This window comes from Pungitius pungitius, chromosome 20 (genome assembly GCF_949316345.1).
Source record: "Pungitius pungitius chromosome 20, fPunPun2.1, whole genome shotgun sequence".
NCBI classification, from domain to species: Eukaryota; Metazoa; Chordata; class Actinopteri; order Perciformes; family Gasterosteidae; genus Pungitius; species Pungitius pungitius.
Window position 1 is genome coordinate 10,648,088 of NC_084919.1, and position 18,267 is coordinate 10,666,354.

General features: G+C 42.9%; 2 protein-coding genes across 3 annotated transcripts; one reads left to right on the forward strand and one right to left on the reverse strand.

Annotated features, from left to right (window-relative positions):
- The first annotated feature begins 19 nt into the window (after nt 1–19).
- On the forward strand, nt 20–9,186 carry znf106b (zinc finger protein 106b). Its single transcript, XM_037448874.2, has 20 exons — nt 20–153; nt 570–691; nt 819–880; nt 1,258–1,452; nt 1,532–2,666; nt 2,743–2,803; nt 3,053–3,207; nt 3,295–3,355; nt 3,496–4,165; nt 4,251–4,300; nt 4,387–4,517; nt 4,654–4,788; nt 5,465–5,581; nt 5,837–6,028; nt 6,281–6,343; nt 6,506–6,625; nt 6,766–6,837; nt 6,956–7,027; nt 7,197–7,343; nt 7,475–9,186. Exons 1-20 carry the CDS (start codon nt 105–107, stop codon nt 7,529–7,531), a joined length of 3,666 nt encoding a protein of 1,221 aa, XP_037304771.1. The 5' UTR covers nt 20–104; the 3' UTR covers nt 7,532–9,186.
- Nucleotides 8,804–18,210, reverse strand: capn3b (calpain 3b). 2 transcript variants are annotated; one of them, XM_037448878.2, is made up of 23 exons: nt 17,647–18,210; nt 16,494–16,563; nt 16,057–16,175; nt 15,465–15,598; nt 14,987–15,155; nt 14,788–14,871; nt 14,604–14,695; nt 14,404–14,481; nt 13,830–13,990; nt 13,565–13,734; nt 13,460–13,471; nt 12,691–12,899; nt 12,574–12,610; nt 12,071–12,094; nt 11,798–11,887; nt 11,209–11,286; nt 11,066–11,123; nt 10,919–10,983; nt 10,528–10,596; nt 10,366–10,444; nt 10,135–10,251; nt 9,894–9,952; nt 8,804–9,578 (listed from the first exon to the last, which is right to left on the reverse strand). In XM_037448878.2, the coding sequence occupies exons 1-23, from the start codon at nt 17,956–17,958 to the stop codon at nt 9,552–9,554; spliced, it is 2,313 nt and encodes a 770-aa protein (XP_037304775.1). In that variant the 5' UTR covers nt 17,959–18,210; the 3' UTR covers nt 8,804–9,551. The 2 variants fall into 2 exon arrangements, with proteins under 2 accessions (XP_037304775.1, XP_037304778.1); XM_037448881.2 differs by lacking the exon at nt 12,071–12,094.
- Nucleotides 18,211–18,267: the final 57 nt, after the last annotated feature.

Consider the following 18,267-nt stretch of genomic DNA (forward strand, 5'->3'; position numbering starts at 1 on the left):
TAGATCTTCGAAGATCGCCCCCTGCCTGACTGCCAGACTTCCGGTGCTCTCTTTCGCCAACCATTGGCTGACCTTAACTTCACGTACATTTTGCGTCAGCCAACATGGCGGTTCTGGAGAAGAAGAGTGGTGTTTCTATGATAAATGTGTCTGGTAATTCAAATATATGTATAATTCAACCGTGATATTTTTTTGGCACAATCTGTTAAGATTGCACCCTTATTACCGTTCGCTTTAACGGCTTGTGTTAATTTAACGTTAGCGTCAACCGTTAGTTCACCTCCAACATGAATGCTAACTAGCTAACGTTACCTTTGACTTAACAACCACGCTGTGCTGCTCTTAGCTAACGTTATACGATTGATCTCAAGGACTGCAGCGTTGGTTAATGGTTTGATATTTACCTACAATACCCATAACATAAATATCATCCACAGTCTACATTCTGGAGGCTATATTTGTTGTTTCGTTAACGCTATTGAGACATTGCAGCTAGGTCCCGTGTGTAGGACTCGTACCACGCTGTTATTCACACGTGCTGTTATCTCCTGCCCTTTTCATCTGGGTAGAAATGGCAAAGAGTCAAACCTCAAGTAATGAGGTGGCTAAAGCCCCTGTGAGTGTAAAGAAGATACCGAAGGGAGCACGTGTAACCTACTGTGAGTTGTGTCGGAAAATATATTCTACTTTTGTAAGTGACTCTAACTTTACCAATTTACAAATTTAAATGAATATTACTGCCGGCTAGTATTTGGTTTTTACCAACCTACAGCCGTTCAAATGATCTATGAGATTGACTAAATGTCTCCTACCTACAGGAAGCACAAAGGCATGTGCATAGTATGCAGCATCATAGCGAGCTGGAGGCAGTGCTGGGCAAGTGAGTGATATTTGTTAGATATAAGAATATGAACCTGTTGTATTTTAATCAATTATTTTTCATAAAGAATGCAAACAATGTAATGGTAGACATATATCATGCATATGGTGAGTTATTTTGGTATTAAGCATTTTTACAATCTTTAAAAAATGAATGACACCATATGCACAACATAAAACAGGTTGTATTCCTCTGTGGTATTCTTTTTTTAAATTTGTGGTATACAAATCCTATTTAAATTGCTACATGGTTCTTTTTAAAATGTTGTTATTTAGTATTTTCCAAAATTACTGGGATAACATAATCATAATATGTATCAATTAACTTTAAAGCAGAGATTCTGACATGTACCTGACCAAATGTTCTTCCAATAACAGGGATTCATTTCACGAATGCCAGGTGTGTAAGGCATCCCCCATGGGTTTAAAAGAGTATGCTGAGCACATCTCAACCATTAAACACCAGACCAGGTTGAAGGGCTTCACGAAAAAGCCTCTCTCTCTGTTGAAGATTTTGGGCAAAAAAACTATGCTACAGATCCGAAGAAGAAACAAGACACTGAGAAAAGAGGAGTAAAGAACTGTTTATTTGTATGGATTTTATTCCCTCTACAATGTAATATTTGTAATAACCGGTTGTCTTTCTTTCCAGGAAGAAAGAAGGGAAAAAGATCAAAAAGAAAGTGAAGCAGAAAGCCGCTAGGGAGCATCCAATACCACTTATAGCTAAAAATACGACCAAAGGGAAGCAGGAAAAAGCCAAGCTAGTTAACAAAGGCCTACACCTGCCGGATACTCACCATCAAGGAAAGAACAATTCTGTTTGTCAAAACAAAGAGAACAAAGTGTCCAGTCTGCAAGGTTCCCTTTGCCAAAGAGAATCAACTCCCCAGAATCAAAGCACAAGATTGGTTTCCCTGTCAGAAGACCCTGCTGGTCAAACTTGGCATCCCTCCACTGTTAGAGACCAGTCCACACAATCAGCTCAACAGCCACTGTATAGTGACAACTTTTCCATCAATATCAAGAGCTCCCCAACAGACAGACCTGTTAAAAGACTTTTAAAAAATCAAAGGGAACTAAGAACAACAAAACTACAACAAAAAACGTGGCCTGCCATCACCCAGGATGACTATTACAACCAGCAGGACGATGGAGAATTCACCAGTGATCATCTTCCTTGTAACGGAGCCATCATCTTTGGTCAGGACCAGAAGGAGAGTCTAGAATCCTCTCAGTCGGCACAACAGGCTTCAGCTCAAACCGCTTCAGCTCAAACCGCTTCAGCAAACGGAAACGCGAATGCAGCTCCAATACGGGATGTCGACGTCAGTACGATGCTACGGCAAATCAGAAGAGCGCTGGGTGTGAGGGAGCCGTGTAGAGCTGACCGCGAAGCCCGGAAGCAGAGCGCTGAGGCTGGTGTCCGGGTGTCTGATCACAGCACGGCGAAGCGAGCTCGAGCTGAGAAATGCCAGCTGACGGGAGCATCTTCCCAGGTTGACACATCTGGCCCCGTCTCCACTATTACTTCATTTCAGCAAAAGCGGAGATATTTTCAAATTGTACAAGAATGCCCGGACTCCCTCAACAGCCAGACCCCTCTGAGCCCATGTCCGCCTACATCCTCTGAGCCCGACCTGAACATCCCCAGCAAGGTTCGACGGGAACGGGGCAGCAGCCAGTCGGCTGAAGCTCACCCCGTGAAGATGGAGCCCACCTTGGATCATGATGTTGTTGGAGATTTTAGCGCCTACTCTAGTGCCAGCAAGAGGAAACCCAACGTTGTGAGTTGTATACCTTTACAGATAATGACAACTTATACTTTCTCATAGTTTGACTATAATAACTGTTCTCCTACAGGCTGGTGACATTTTGGATATGCAGCCAACTGCAAAAAAGAAGAAAACAAAGTCAAACAATGGTAATTCTGATATTTTGCATGCTTTATTTTTATGTTCTAACTGAAAGAATTCCAGCAATTTTAGCCATTGTAATTAGATGGTGTAAATATATGCATATCATCAGGCCATTGGCAAACCAAGGCATAGGGTAACACCCGTCCACTGAACTTGTACCACATATTTATTTTTGATCCCAGTGACGTTTAATACAAATTTAAAAAAAATGTAAAAATCTAAAACCGTTTTCTGTCTTTTCCCCCACCTGACAGACCAGAGCCAAATGGACCAGCTGTTGGCTGTGTCTCTGAGGGAGGATGAGCTAAGTCACTCTTTGCAGGATTTGGACAGGTCTCTGGTCCAGGCCCGCAATTCCCTGCAAGCTGCCTACACAGAAGTGCAACGGCTCCTGCTAATGAGACAGCAGGTATCACCAATGGCTACTCTGTATTTATTTGCTTTTCCCCCAGTTTTCATGTCAAGGGTTCACATTCAATTGTTTATTTTGTTGTAGTTTACCGTGGAGGTCAACAGTCTGAGAGCTCAGCGAATTGAAATCCTTCAAGGAATGCAAGGTAGAGTCGATTTACTCGTCACTAACAAGTCTGACATTTTTTTAACTGCTCATCCTCAGAGGGTTGTGAGGGGGTTGATGTCAGGGGATGGGACGTGGTAAACAAGTGGTTTTACTCATTTCCTTCTTCATTTCTTTAAGGAGGATACTCTAGCGCAGAGAAAGCCACCACCTCCTCGGCAGTGTCTGCTGCGACAGCGCATCCAAGACTCTCTCCCCTTCCTGCCTCAGTCTTCCCCACCTCTTCTGGCCAGCAGCCATCTCCCACAGTCCCACCCACTTCCATGAGCCCCCTCGCCCTGCCGACCGTTACAGTCAAGCAAGAACTTTTCAAAGGTATGCTTCAGTTACACGCAAACCAACCCGTGCCCCCGGTTCCCCCTAATTTTCCTTCACCGCGGCTTCCATCGCCATCCTTGGCCCCGCCGGCTGTTACCGCTGTCAAACGAGTCAAAGCCGAGTGCTCCGAATCGGCATGTACAAACAGTTTGCCCGAATGGGCTACCGGGCAGCAGGCGGCGACGTCGGCGAGAGGAGAAACGTGGTCAGCGGACAATGACTCTGAGGAAGAGGCCGAAGTAAATCTCTGCAGAGAACGGGAGGAGGCGGAAGAAGAGCCCGCGGCAATTGACGATAAAGGGAGCGAGAGCGAGGCCTCTGTCGAAATGATGGAGCCAGGCAACGTGGTGGTCATCAACATCGACGAATCGGAGGATTCAGACAATGAGGACGGACCAGATTCTCCGGCCAACCAAGAGCCCCCTCAAGAGTTTATCAGCGTGGAGCTCAGTTCGTCAAGCGATGCCGAGGGGTGAGACGACATGTGGTGTAGATCGTGACCATTACTTTGGGCAGGAAATGAAATGTGACCGACGTTTTTTCTCTTGACCGTTCAGGAAAGCTCAGCCTACACACGAGCCAGTGAAAGATCCCAGCAGTACGCTCGGTGGGTATTGTTTGTTCCACTCGCATTAAGTAAAAATGGTTTTCACCGTAATGACATTTGGTCTGTTGTTTCGTTATGATATTTAGACGACGACGACGAGGAGCCGTCTGTGGGAGCTTTTTTAAGTCACACGGGCCCCGTGCACGGCCTCCAGATTCACGAGGGCCGGCTGTACACGTGTTCCGGGGACAACACGGCGCGGGCCTACTGTCTCATGGTACTTCCTCTGACAATAAGAAAATGTGCTGCCCCTCCCTCCGCCCCCCCCCCAAAAAAATCCTTGTTTTACATTGTTAGTTTTCTTAATTGTTATACATACAACATAATAAAACAAATTGGTTTTGTGCATCCAGACCAAGGAGTGCAAGGCATTTTTTGTGGGTCACACAAACAAAGTGAACTGTCTGCTGGTGTCGACGGTCCCAAAAATTCCAAGTCGCCTCTTCACCGGAGCCAGTGACAAGACCATCCGCTGTTACAGCATAAAGGTAATAACACGACTGGACAAGCCATGTTTCCATCTGACACAGGATCAAATAAAACAAAGTTGTTCAGGTTACATTGTTTGAACGAAGCCACTCTCTACAACACCCGCAGTGTCGATCTAATTGGGCACAAAAGTCCACCTGAATTTAGAGAAGAACTGATTAGAATTTGATTGTCAAAGGTCCCTATGACTTCTGTCCCATTTTAATGAAAGCAGGAAAACCTGGAGGGAATTTGATTACACAATTTATTTACATCTGTCACAAATCTACTCTTCAACTTAAAGATAAGTAAGTAAACAGTAAACTAACGTCAGAGACCTCTCAAACACGCTTTGGGCTATAACGCTTTTTGAAATGAATGTCATCCACGTGAATCGCTTTTTTCAACTGGTCGGTCAATATTTTGGAGATTGCAGAGAGACGAGGAGAAAGAAAAGGTGATGTTGTGAACTTCGCAATAGAACATCTTTGATGTGACGTTTCGAGTCTTGACGTTGAGATGTGTACAGCGCATTCATTGTTACGCATGTATGTCGCTGCGCCCCTTTAACCCCCTTATGAGTTGGCAAGTGTGTTTGTAGCGAATCATTTTTTACAGACGTCGTAGAACGCCAGCTGATTGGTTGGCCGTTATTTAGATTATTAGATTTCAATCTTTTTCTCCTCTCACCTCCAGACCACGAAGTGTCTGGACCAGCTCTCCCTAACGGACAGAGTGTTGTGTTTGCACATTGCCTGGAACATCCTTTATGCTGGACTGGCCAATGGATCAGTGGCTAGCTATGACTTAAAGGTGAGTGACATTAATGGGGAAGTAGCTCGTGATCAAGTTGATCTTACCGGGTTTAGTTTAGATTATGTGTTTACCTGAGGCCAAAGTATTCGCACGACCAGAATAAAAGCATCTCCATCCATGTAAATGTAGCCACTGTTTTAGCAGAGTATTAGATCATATTTACAGAACACTAATCTTATTTTTATCTACGGTAATGCTCCGACATCTGCTCAGATAAATCGGTAGAATCGTTTCTTTAACTTCTCTTCTCAGACTCTGAAGAACTTGGATGTGTTTGAGTGCCACGGCCCACGAGGTGTGAGCTGCCTCGGCACTTCCCAGGAGGGCGCCCGGCGAGTGCTGCTGGTCGGCTCCTACGACAGCAGCATCACCGTACGCGACGCCAAGAGCGGCTTGCTGCTGCGCACGCTGCAGGGCCACACCAAAACGGTCCTCTGCATGAAGGTCAGGAGATCCACCCAGCTCCGAGAACTTAAACTGTGGAACTTACAAACATGTTTTGTGCAGATAAGGAGACTGAGTAACCGAAATGCAGAATTTGAACATCTCAAAGCTTTTACCACTTCATTCCTTAAAAAGGCTGCTTATTCGGATGTTTGCTTTTGAGAATGACAGTTCTTGAATGTAGACCGTGAAATATATTATTACTAAGACATCATTGGATATACTTCATAATGTTGCCTTTATTTATTACAGGTGGTGAATGACCTGGTGTTTAGTGGCTCCAGTGACACATCCGTTCATGCTCACAACATCCACGTAAGTGTCAAAGGTTACCGGGAGTTTAACATCGCAAAAATATTCAGCATAAATTCAGTTACTGAGGTGACAACAATAACTTGAAATATTGTGTCTTAGTGTGTTTTTTTTGTTATACACTCTTTGTCACCGCTATCTTTGTCGTGCCTCTTTTATCTGCAGACGGGGGAGTTGGTTCGTATCTATAAGGGTCACGATCATGCGGTCACATCGATAGTCATCTTGGGGAAAGTGATGGTGACGGCCTGTCTCGATAAACTGGTCAGAGTTTACGAGCTACAGGTACAGAATGGAACGTTTGAGCAGATCGTTGCTGCTGCATCAATGCTCTCATAAATGATATTTGAATGCACACTGTCTGACTTTGTGCATCGAGTGAATCATCTATATTATTCATGTGAACTTTGTCTTTGTGTTGTCAGTCTCATGATCGTCTGCAGGTGTACGGGGGTCACACTGACATGGTGATGTGCATGGCCGTATATAAGAGTGTGGTAAGTGGACCAAGGATTTTTAATTGAAACTTAACAGGTTTATTTTGAAAGAAACATTGAGCCATATTGTTGAAACATGGACTTTTTTTTAATTTCTGTCATCGTTTGTCCCACCCAGGTCTATACAGGCTGTTATGATGGAACTGTTCAAGCTGTGAAGCTCAACTTGATGAAGAACTACCGCTGCTGGGTAACGACTCAACGCTATTTTACAGAACCAAAATGTCAACATCTTAAAATGTCAACATCTTAAATGAGAATGAAATGACATACCACACAATACCCAACCTTCTTCTTCGTTAGTGTATTAAATGTAATTTTTCTATTGTTTGTGCTTGTGACCTTCGCCCCGTGTTCAGTGGCAAAATTGCGCTCTGATCTTCGGCAACCCGGAGCATCTTTTGCAGCATCTCGTCAGAGATCACAGCAACCTCAACCTGCCGGCCGCCAAATGTCGCTGGAAAAGATGCCACTCTTTTTTTTCCACTCAGCAGTCTGTTCAGCAGGTAACGAACCTGCACCGCCTGATTATCCCAGATGGCCAATCAGCTCATTAGCTAAGCAGTGTGTAGGAGTTTGTCATCCATGCATAGACATGCACTTGGCTCGTTTCCTCAGTGTCGTATTTTTCTTGCAGAAGCTGCCTGAACACATGCGGAACCACGTAGAGAACGACAGTAAGGTGCAGCCTTGAAGCAGCTGTGGAGAGGAGCTGTGTGGCAGATACGGTTGGAGTCGCAGCCACAACAACACATCTGCTTTTAAAAAAATATCTATTTTCTTTTCCTTTTCCAAGCGGACATGATGGTTTTTTCTGTTATGCTCCAGCTTTTCAGGTGCTGAGCAGATCTTGTGTATAATATTTGATCTGTTACAGTAAGACAACACTGACTCTGTCATTTGAAGCCTTTGCATGACCAAAAACTCAATTGTTTTTCAATCAAATTAACAACAATTATTTGCAGTTAAATAATTAATCTTAATAGAGCAATTCATGAATCTATTGTTGGTTTGGTGGTCTGAGTTTTTTCAAAATGAATTCCATTTTTGGTATTCAGTCACAGTATATTGTATATTGTATTGTATATTGTTCAGTAAGCCTCCTTAGAGATGTCATTAGTTAAAGGTGGAGCTAATTACTCAGAACATTTGTAAAACTATGCAGCACTGAAACAAACACTTCCGAGTAGCTTTTAAGAAGCAGTCTGTAGTGTTAACTGCCATCAGAATCACAACTTCCATTTCTTTTGGCAATTGACTCAAAGTGTTATTTTGATGAACAGCAGGGATGCCACAGTTTAGTTATTCACCAAAATCCTGTTAGGCATCATCTGTCAGTGATGTGACTCAAGTGGATTATAAAGGATTATTCCTCCCATTTAGGCTTTGCACTCTTGTCAAATTGGTGGTCTTACAATGCACCTGTTTATATAAAGGATCCCGATTGATGCAGAAAAACACAATGTATTTTCTTTTTTCCATGCATTCGTCTTCCTTGGTTAAACCTCGAAAGCCCACAAGTCCACCAAAGATTTGGGTTTGTTATGCTAGTGCTGGCTAATTTAGGGTTAGAAGCTACAGTTTGGTAAGATCACTTCTTTGTATACCACACTTCAAGATCTCATTTTCATTTTAAAACTTTGTAAAATGAAGCAGTTTACCAGATATCGTTCAGCACTCTGGAACCACAAAGAATAAGGCTTTATACTTATTTTTTCACTTATACACAATCATTTTAGGAAGAGTCAGAACTCTTTTAGATTTTAAAATCCTTTTTGAGATTTTTCCAAATTTTTATCCTGAGGTTTTCCTCACTTGAGTTATGGAAATAAACAGGCTATATTTCTGCGTCTTCTATTATTTATAGGACGTGCCGTTTAAAAAGTAACTCAAGGGTTTAAAATGCATTGGCTAATATTTGGCATTGCAGACTCTCAGTAAAGAATGAAATGTGCGACCTCCCCACTTTTAAGTAGAGTTTTTCTTTTGTTTTTATTCACATTTTCATTTGTTTCCCAATACCAGTGTTAAGACAACGTATCCTTAATGTCCCTCTTTCACACTCAAAGTAATTAATTGTTTGCTGAGACGTTTTGATTCTAGAAAATATGGTTTAGCCACATTTTAGCAACAAATGTCCCCTTATTTATAACATTTCCCATTTTAAGCAATTTTCTGCCCAATGTCACCTTAAATTCTATTACTTTGAAAAGTAGTTGTGATTAAACCTTTCACGGACTTAACTTATGTTTTCAAGTTATGCCTTCATTTTTGTATGTTGTGTAAGGTGTGTATTTGATTTGTCTTGAATACCTGTATGTACAGCAATAAAATACAAATACAATTCACTGTTAGCCTTTGCCAAGTTCTAAAACGAGTTACAGTACATTCAGTTTTCTCTCATGGTTTGTCAAACACTTCCATCAGTTCTCATTGAAACACTTCTTACTGATGCGTTAACATTCTTCATAGGAAGGTGAGAAACAAAAGATCAATGCGTGATCAAAATAGCACATACTGAGCAATTTAATGCTTGACTTGATTACATCCACATAGAAGACTGCAAAGTTAACTTTTTTTTAAATAAGTGTTGAGAGAGATAATCATCATCAAACCTCTGAGTCGTGCAAAAATACATAACGAGGCTTCTCCAGGAGAGTCTTGAATGCGATGCTCCGACTGTCAGGCGCTACGTCAGCGGTCAAGAAGGTGATTTAAGAATACACCGTCAGCTGAAGCCACTACAGAGAGGGACAAACAACCACGTGTGAGCATCATTTTTACTCATTTTACTTACAGAACACACAAGAGAATAAACCACTTTCCATTGTAATGAGTGGTTTTGCACTATATTGTGATGTTATTCTCAGAAATTCTTTGTCTTCTAAATATTGAGATGAAGTAGACAATATATTAGAGAAACCTGACAGTATAATAAAATCCAACGTTGCAGTACCTCATAATGTAATCTCTAAAAATAAGACCATATAAAATAAGTAAGGGATACAAACTATTCACACACCTCTACAAATAATATGAATATGAAAAGAATTTACCTCCAGGACATTGAGTTTTATTATTCCATCTCCATCTTTGTCAAACGCATTAAAAGCTCCTGCAACAGAATCAAAATCACTTTTCATCCATCTCTTCATAAATATTGAACGGCTGGAGAAAAAAACCTGCAACTGATGAATTATTTACGTCCAATTCGGCCATACAAATTTAAATCCATGAAAGATATGAAAGATATTCAGGGATTAACAGCCGAGGGAGAGGGGTGAGTCCGTGACTTACTGAACATGCCCTCCACTCTCACAAAGCAGCAGATGTAACTGTCAAAGTCGATGTTGAGATGTTCGTCTGCGTAGCGCATGGCGATGATGTCGTACAGCTGCTTGTTGAGGTGAAACCCTTCACGTGGAAGCAGACACACACACACACACACATACACACACGGTAATTAATCAGCTGTGGTGAAGCATAGAATCCAACGAATCCAAAGGTATTTTCCTTCATGCCGCCCACCTGCGTCATTCACGGCGTTCCTCATCTCGAAGCTGCTGATGGAGCCGGACTTGTCTTCATCGTATCGTTTGAAGATCCGCTGGAGGAACACGAGGAGACGGACCGTCACGCGTGTTTTGCTGAACATGAGCAGAAAGCTCTCGTCTGTCACAACGGTCCTACCTGCCACTCCTTGATCTTATTCCACAAGTGTTTGAACTCCTGCAGGTTCAGCTTCCCCGTCCCATCAGTCTGAGAGACGGTATCTCATCGGAAAAGAACCACATCTTTCTAACTACTAGAAAATGTCGGCTGCTTGACTGACAGACACTTGCTCTTTAGATAAAGTTGAGAATAAATATGACTAAAATGACCAAATGCATCCAGATGGTTACTTAATGCGCCATTGTGCAACAGTCCATGTAAATGCTTGTTGTGCTCTACTGAGCAACTGGGCACCGGCCATGTCATTGCCTACTAGAGGGATTCAAACCAACAACCTGCTGGTGCCAAGGCAACGGCAGGCTTTCTCTGTTGTCATCTCCACTTAAGCTCTTACAAAGCGAAAGGATACGTCCATCAGTGCGATCATACTGCGACACGTCTCCAGGCTGAAACCTTCCGTCTTGATTTCGTTATCTGGAGAAAAGGGCGACTCGACTTGATTGATCACGTGACACCGACCACGCAGTAACGGCCTCTGCCTTGACGGACCACTCACGTTTGGCGAGCACGTTTCTCATGATCGTCTTAAGCTCGTTGGCACAGATTTGCATGTCCTGATGGAGGAAGGAAGTGTTTGTTGCATAGCCGTACACCAGGTCCCGTATCGATCCTCGTCCCCACTCCTCTCTGTGCACTCACCTCGCCAGCAATCCTTTGGAAAATGGCTCTGAACTGTTTTTCCTCTTCAGTCTCCTCCTCTGGTTGGACTAGTTTTTGCTGCAAGAGAGAAGTAAATTATAGACTTATTGGTACAAAAAGGTACTGCCCTCCTACGTTATAAAACGTTCTCAATCATGATAACATTCATCTTAATAGAATGGGATAAAAAGTATCAAAATGGATTTGATTTATTATTTTTCATCAGAGGAAACTGGTTAGAAAACCCTGCTCAATAATTCTAAGGCCAGCTGTTCAGCTTCTGCCGCTCTGCTTAGATGCACCGCAGTAATAACATAGTGACCCTAAGGGGTTGATGCATTTCCTCATATTACAGGAGAAAGCAGCTCATTAGCGAAAGACACAAGCGACCAGGCCTGTGTACACTGAGGCCTCACAGGAAAACAAGTGCACTTGAGCCATCGGTTGACCTCAATTTCAGTTATTTCATTCCCCCGTCGTGTCATTTGACCTGATCGCATTTCGCAGCAGTCAGTCTTGGCCCACTGTGAGCTTTTTGCTACGTGGCCACAGTGTCACAGAGTTTAGGCTCCTCCAACAAGGAAATTACCTTCGGCTGCTTCTTCTTCTTTTCCCCCTGGATGCCGTCGTGCTCAATCTCTTTGTTGGCTCGTGCTCTGTCCGACACGAACACAATCGGCTGGCATGTGGGCAACGGCAGTTGGGGGATGGATTTGAAAAGGCAAAATCAAAAGCAGACCATTTATAGTTATTGTACCGAACAAAAACTATAACCACCCGACAGTGATAACGACATAAAATGGAGAGGAGTAGCCATGAAAACTGACAATCTGACAACGCTATTGCTAACTGCATGCATTACCTTCTCTTTCTTTTTCCTGTCTTGCTGAAGGCCAGAAAGAGAAGGAAGGGAGGAAGGAAGGAAGGAAGGACAGGAGGATGAAATGAGATGAAAAGGAGGAAGTCTGTTAGTTAGTCTTGTTGGGAAAAGAGTGCAGCATGAATTGAGACAAAGACAAAGGAGAACAATGTTGATGAAATATCAAAATGGGTTTACAAATGATGAACAACTGGTGTTGTAATGTGGAGGCATGTTCCAGTTAGCCTAGTAAAAGTGATATCCTTACAGCTATGGGTAAGAAAGAGTTATAAAGCTGACCTTTTGAATATGTTTCTACAGAATGTGAAAAGAACAGAAATAGTCAAATTATGGTAGAGGGGAATCCCACCATCAACTGGTCACAAATAATATTCAAATAATTTTGAAGACGTTATCCCTACTTCTCTGATTTATTCATTTCAACGGTGAAACATCAGTCAGCGTGATCCAAAAGTGTTTTTTATCCTACTCTTTTGGTTGCAAACCTGTGTTTTCTCCGACCCGATTGTGTCCTCCACTTCCCTGTGAGGAAAAGCACAAACACTTTTCATTACGTTTCCCTGTCAGCAGCATTCCAACTATGGCTCAGCTTACTAGCTTACTCAGACGTGCTCTTCTTCTCCGAGAACACCCTCAGGATGAACTCTCCGTCCTGATGGGGTTCAAAGGTGGTGGGGATGATGGCGTACTCTCCCCGAGGCAGGTGCACGCGCTCCGTCACCTCCCGCAGGTTGATGTAGGTTTTGCATTTGGCTTTGGAGGCCGTGTACAGGAAGAAGTCCTTCTGCAGGTGTTGGTTTTGTCCGCACATCTACGGATGGAAACAAAATCCTCCGGTCAGAAAGGAACGAGCTGCGATACAGGACTCCCCTAACAACAAGAAGATTTATGAGCATGAATCTTAATCAGCTTGAAGTCTGGAACCAGGGAAAAACGCTTGGTCGCCTCTGCAACAAAATCTAAAAAGTTTACCTATCATTGATTTCCATTTCTATTATTTCTTGTGCAATCTATTAAAATACCAAAGTTTAACATTGAAGAGCGTGTGATTCTTGTCTCACAGTATGATAGAGATCGGCTAATATATGCATTTATTCTTTTTCCACTGTTGTTGTGATGAAACAAGAAGTTGGATTTGGCTCCAGGCAATTGTGACATTGGCGCGCATTTTGGGGTTATTTTCTGACAATGTGTTGAGTAAAGGGTTAGTAGATTATTTAACCATGTAAATAATCCTGTACCTTGTACAGAAAGTATTTTGGCTTGTGTTGGACGGGGAAAATGAAACGTTCAACAGCAGCCTGATTTATTATTACCACACAGCTAAATCAAACACTATTTAACCAACATCCTTGTCCAACATGGACGTACCTCCTTTGGCACCTGCAGACACAGAGAAGGAGGAAAAGACGTAGTTAATCTCCAGTGAATGAACATCAGTTCATGCAGTGTTTTCGGGGTCCACTCGACCAGTACCTCGTAGATAGAAAATCCGATGGTGAGGAATTTAGCCCCTTGATGGCGCTGCATCCTTCGGCCTTTCTGCATCAGAGCCACGACAACAGTACAAGCCGCCTGCCCGTCCTCCGGGTCGTCGTCGTCCTCGTACAGCTGCAGCCGGTACTGAGGGTTCGTCCAGAACGTTTCTGTGAAATACAATAAAAGAAGTGAACCTGCAACAAAGGGCCGAGGAGCCAGGGGGCCGTTTGCGGCTGTTAAAAAAAAAAAAGGAAAAGCCTACGTGGGAAGTTCCTGCAGCCGCCGGCAGAGCTGCCTCTCACCCAGCGACCCTCATTGACTGACACCGTCCAGCTGTGTCTTTCCTCGCAATCCAGGGTGTCGGGGGTCAAGTTGCACATCTCCAGCTTGGTGAAGTTCTTCTTGAAATCATCAAACGACATCCTGAAGGGGAGCGGGAAGCAGGAAGTTCTATTCAAACGTGTTCTGGTGACTCTGCAGCTTTTTAGGGTTCAAGTAGGGCAAAAAATTGTGAAGCGGCTGCGGGTGTGTTGCATTGTGTCTAATGCTAACACGCTAACGGCACGTACAATGAATACATAGTTTGTTTACACATGTGTGCAGTTATGATGTTAACATACATGAATCACTTGGAAGACCTGTTTTCCTTTATCGATGCATCAATAAACCAAAATAAAATAAGCAGATCAGCTCTTGTTGAGCACCACAACGTTGTGCCAGTTGGCTGTGAAGTACACCGTCAGAATCGACCTCTGACTTATAAGAAACATAAGAAGCTAAAAAGAAAAAAATAGATGATCAATCAACGTATAAAATCAATGTTGTGTTTTACTCACCAGAACTCACTCTCCTGTACAGTCTGTTTGATCAGGTTGTCCTTATCTGCGATGGAGATGGTGGACCAGTCCGTCGAGCTTTAGAAAGACAGAATAATATCAACGCACGACATGAATAGAACATCTGCCAAACCTGAGTTATTTTGTCATTTCATTTAATAACAACACAGAAGGTTGCGTGGGAGTTTTTGAGGTGGTACTTTGCGCTCCACGGGCCTTTCCACAGCACGAAACCCCAGGGATTACGCAGGCGAATCAGCCGAATCGTGGTGTCCTTTTCAACCTCGTCACACTGCAAAACAACCACCGACCGGTCAGCATCACTTCAGCTTACATCACTTCTCCTGCTAACAATGGAAATAGTGCGTGGACATTTTACTGCACCTCCGCCAAACCTATGATGGAGTAGGCGTGACCCCTGACCAGCCCCTGATCCGTCCGAGTCTCCTGTTCGCTGGCTGAAAGAGTCTGACGGATACGACACAAGTCAGACATCATTTTAAAGTCACTTATTCTGTATAAGTTGTTTTCTGGCTTTGTGTTGTCCACTGGTCTCTGTTTCCTGTTTTCCATCCCCACTCACGTCTATGGAGCAGCCCATGAGCGAGCCTCTCTCCAGCGCCTTCCTCATGATGCTGTGGAGGTCTTTGGGCGCCTCGGACAAGTCAAAGAACTCGGTCACTCCGCCAGTGAAATCCTCCATGGCTTCCAAGGTGTTGCCCCCTTTAAGTGCTTCATAAGAGCCGTGCAACCTGCCAAAAAGAGAGAGAGAGTGCCAGTTTGTGTGTTGATGTACACATTTATAAACCATTTGACTCCAAATTGAATTGTAGAAACTGGTTTTACTTTAAATAAATTGTATACCAGCGACATTTTTCAATACTTTCAGTGATACATTTTTTTAACCCCCTGACATGTGTAATGTAAAATTTTTCTGAGAGTTTACAAAAAGACTAATTTTTTTTTTTACTGGATGGACAGGAAATGTGAACTGAATGAATTGACATGATGGAACGATCTGAAGAGCTGCACCACTCCACTTGGCAGTGGGTAATGCTCACTTGGCATAAGCTTTTTCCAAAAGAGCGCTCCAGAACTCGTTCTTTCTGAAAGATTTGGTGAACACCAGGTGGTTGTTGCAGGTGGGGATGCGATCGTCCACGACAACATCGATCCATTCGCCATAACGCCAGAACTGAGTGTAATTAGACAAAACACATGTAAGACAGGAAGTCAGTGGTGAGACAAAGATGTATGTTGTATGTATGTTGACTCATATCTATTAAACAAAAGTATTTCCCAAAATATGAAACTATTTATGTAATCAATTAAATTTGATCAGTAAACAATTATAACGATGAAATGCACTAAACAGCTTTACAGTTGTAATATAAACTAGTCGGTGCTCTGAGGTGGACAAACTGTAAACTATGGGACATTTTTCCTAAACAATAATTAGTCTTGCATAGGATAATATGTGGAAAGTAAAATCATATATTGAAGCATGTGATTTTTTTTTGGTCATATTTCTCTCTATCCAAACTATTCAACTGTATTGCTTTTTCAAGTTAATTTGGCAGTTTTCATCCTTGCGACTTTGCAACACGAAAGTCCATGCTTCATGCACAAATCGGACGAATATCCAAGTAGAACCTGAAAATGGAAGATGCCGGCGTAGTTGTCGGTGAAGCTCTGGTCCGGGGGAATCACCCGGTACAGCAGCTTCTCGTTCACTGTGAGACAGGCGATGGCAGCCAGCAGCCAGCAGTCACCTGTCGACAGCGACAGAGTTATGAGCTGTGAAATCTCTTGATCCAAACGTTTCCCTTTCCAAAAGCAGCTGTCAGAGGTATGAGCCCAAACCACTTATGCCCGTGGCTGTGAATTTCATATATTGTGCCGTGTCCCCTATCAGGACTGTCTCCGCTTACAGGAGCTACAAGTCGTCTTAGGCGGAGACACTTTTGACTTGTTGAACCAATCAAAACGTCAGTATTTTGTTGGCCTTCCACCCGAAGGCTGCTTCTTTCTAAATGTTTCCTTTTCTCTGGCTGTTATATGTTCCTTCTTTCGGACGAATCAAATGTTACCTAATTCTCCCTGACAGATGTCTGTCCTGTTGGCGCCGTCTATGATGAACTGGGGGTTTTCACAAATTTCCTGTCAATGGAAAAACAAAAAAGAAACTCTTTTTTATTATGATGAAATACCACGTAGGGGAAATGATGCATGCGTTAGAAGGCCTTGCATTTTGAATCTATTGATCTAGTCTCAAACAACAATAGTTTGTCTTGCAAGGAAACATGTGCTCTTTGGTCTATAGAAGTCAAAAGGAAAGTAAATAACACCATAATAACTATCACTGTAAAACAGAGACTTGCTTTAATTAGGGTTCAGTTTCAAACCTCCCGTAAAACTTCTTTAGGCTTCTAAATGTGAATTCTTCAAATAAAGCAACCACAGAAAAAAAAGCCATGAATTGAAATAACATATTAAGAGGTACTAACAAATGATGTGGAACTTTTGGACTTTTGAAACGGGTTTAAACAAAACATATGATAATAAAACAACAATCCAAAGTTTCAATGTTTACAATAAGAGTATAATAAGGACGAGAGGTTTTAAATCAGGTGATTCCCAGCAGTGTATCTGCTCCCCTCATCACATTTAAAAATGCAGCCTCATGTTCCAAATATAGAACCGGCTCCACAGCTGACGCCCTGCGTGAGATTTGTGTATCATTAAAATCGGCAAAATGGCCAAAAGTAACTTTGGTCATTTGTCACAACACAAGTAGCAACCAAGCTGCAGATTTATGTTCCACTGGATTTAGACAGACATTTGTCCTTATTCAGTTTTGTATTAGTTTTCACTGGTAAGAATTAAAAAAAATAATTAAGTTAAAAATATAATTGATTATTGTGGTAGAAATGAATACATGATGTTTATTAAATCTGTTAATATAAAATGCCTAATACAACATGCTGAAAGGGTTTGTTTTGAAATGTTTCTGGTGACTGACAGCTGGAGGCGTCCTGTGGGAGGTTCAGATGTCTGTGCTTGGAGAAAGCGACAACCCAGAGCTATGTATGGACGCCATGCAGCCACTTGAAGACCACAGTCACGTGTTGAGAGGAAGGGACGACATACACGTTGGTTTTAGAGCCGTGATTTCACTGAACACGGGGGGGGAGAGCCTCCTTTTGCATTTAGGGCAGGTGATTAGTAAAGGACGTCACTCACCGAGGGACGCTTCCACTCGAACTTCATGGAAGGCTTGTGACTGTAGAAGAGCGAGGAGTCATTTGCAGGGAACAGCGGGTCTTCAAACATTACCTTCTTCTTCACATATTTGTCCCGCAGCTCCAAAAAAGTCTTGAGACGCTTGGCATCCTTGACAGCCTCGTTTCTGCTTAGAATCGCTGAGTAGATGGAGTTTGTGCCGGCAGAAGGGTAATCCGCTTTGTCGTCGGCCTCAAATGATGCTTCAGTTTCATGAAGCACTCTCGCCTCCGTATCTTCAACGAGAGGCGCTTTACATTTCTTATCCCCCATCTTAAAAGTGAATGCCTCAGCCTTTGGTGTTCCTATTTACCGCTCAATTTAAAAATGCCAACAACAAAAAAAAGACACTCCTTCTTCAAAGAAACAGCATGGGCTTGCAAAACGGCCAGAGACGCTTCCTGAGTCCTCACTGACGCGGATTCACTTTTTGTTCCTTTATTTGCTTGAAACCGTGTCCCCACTCAGGGACACTCGCCAGCCAAAGGCGTCTTACTCCAGCACTCTCACACACACTGTCACTGCTGTGACCCCGCTGCCCAGTGGCTGCACCTAAATATAGGCTTTTTATAGAGGGGAGGA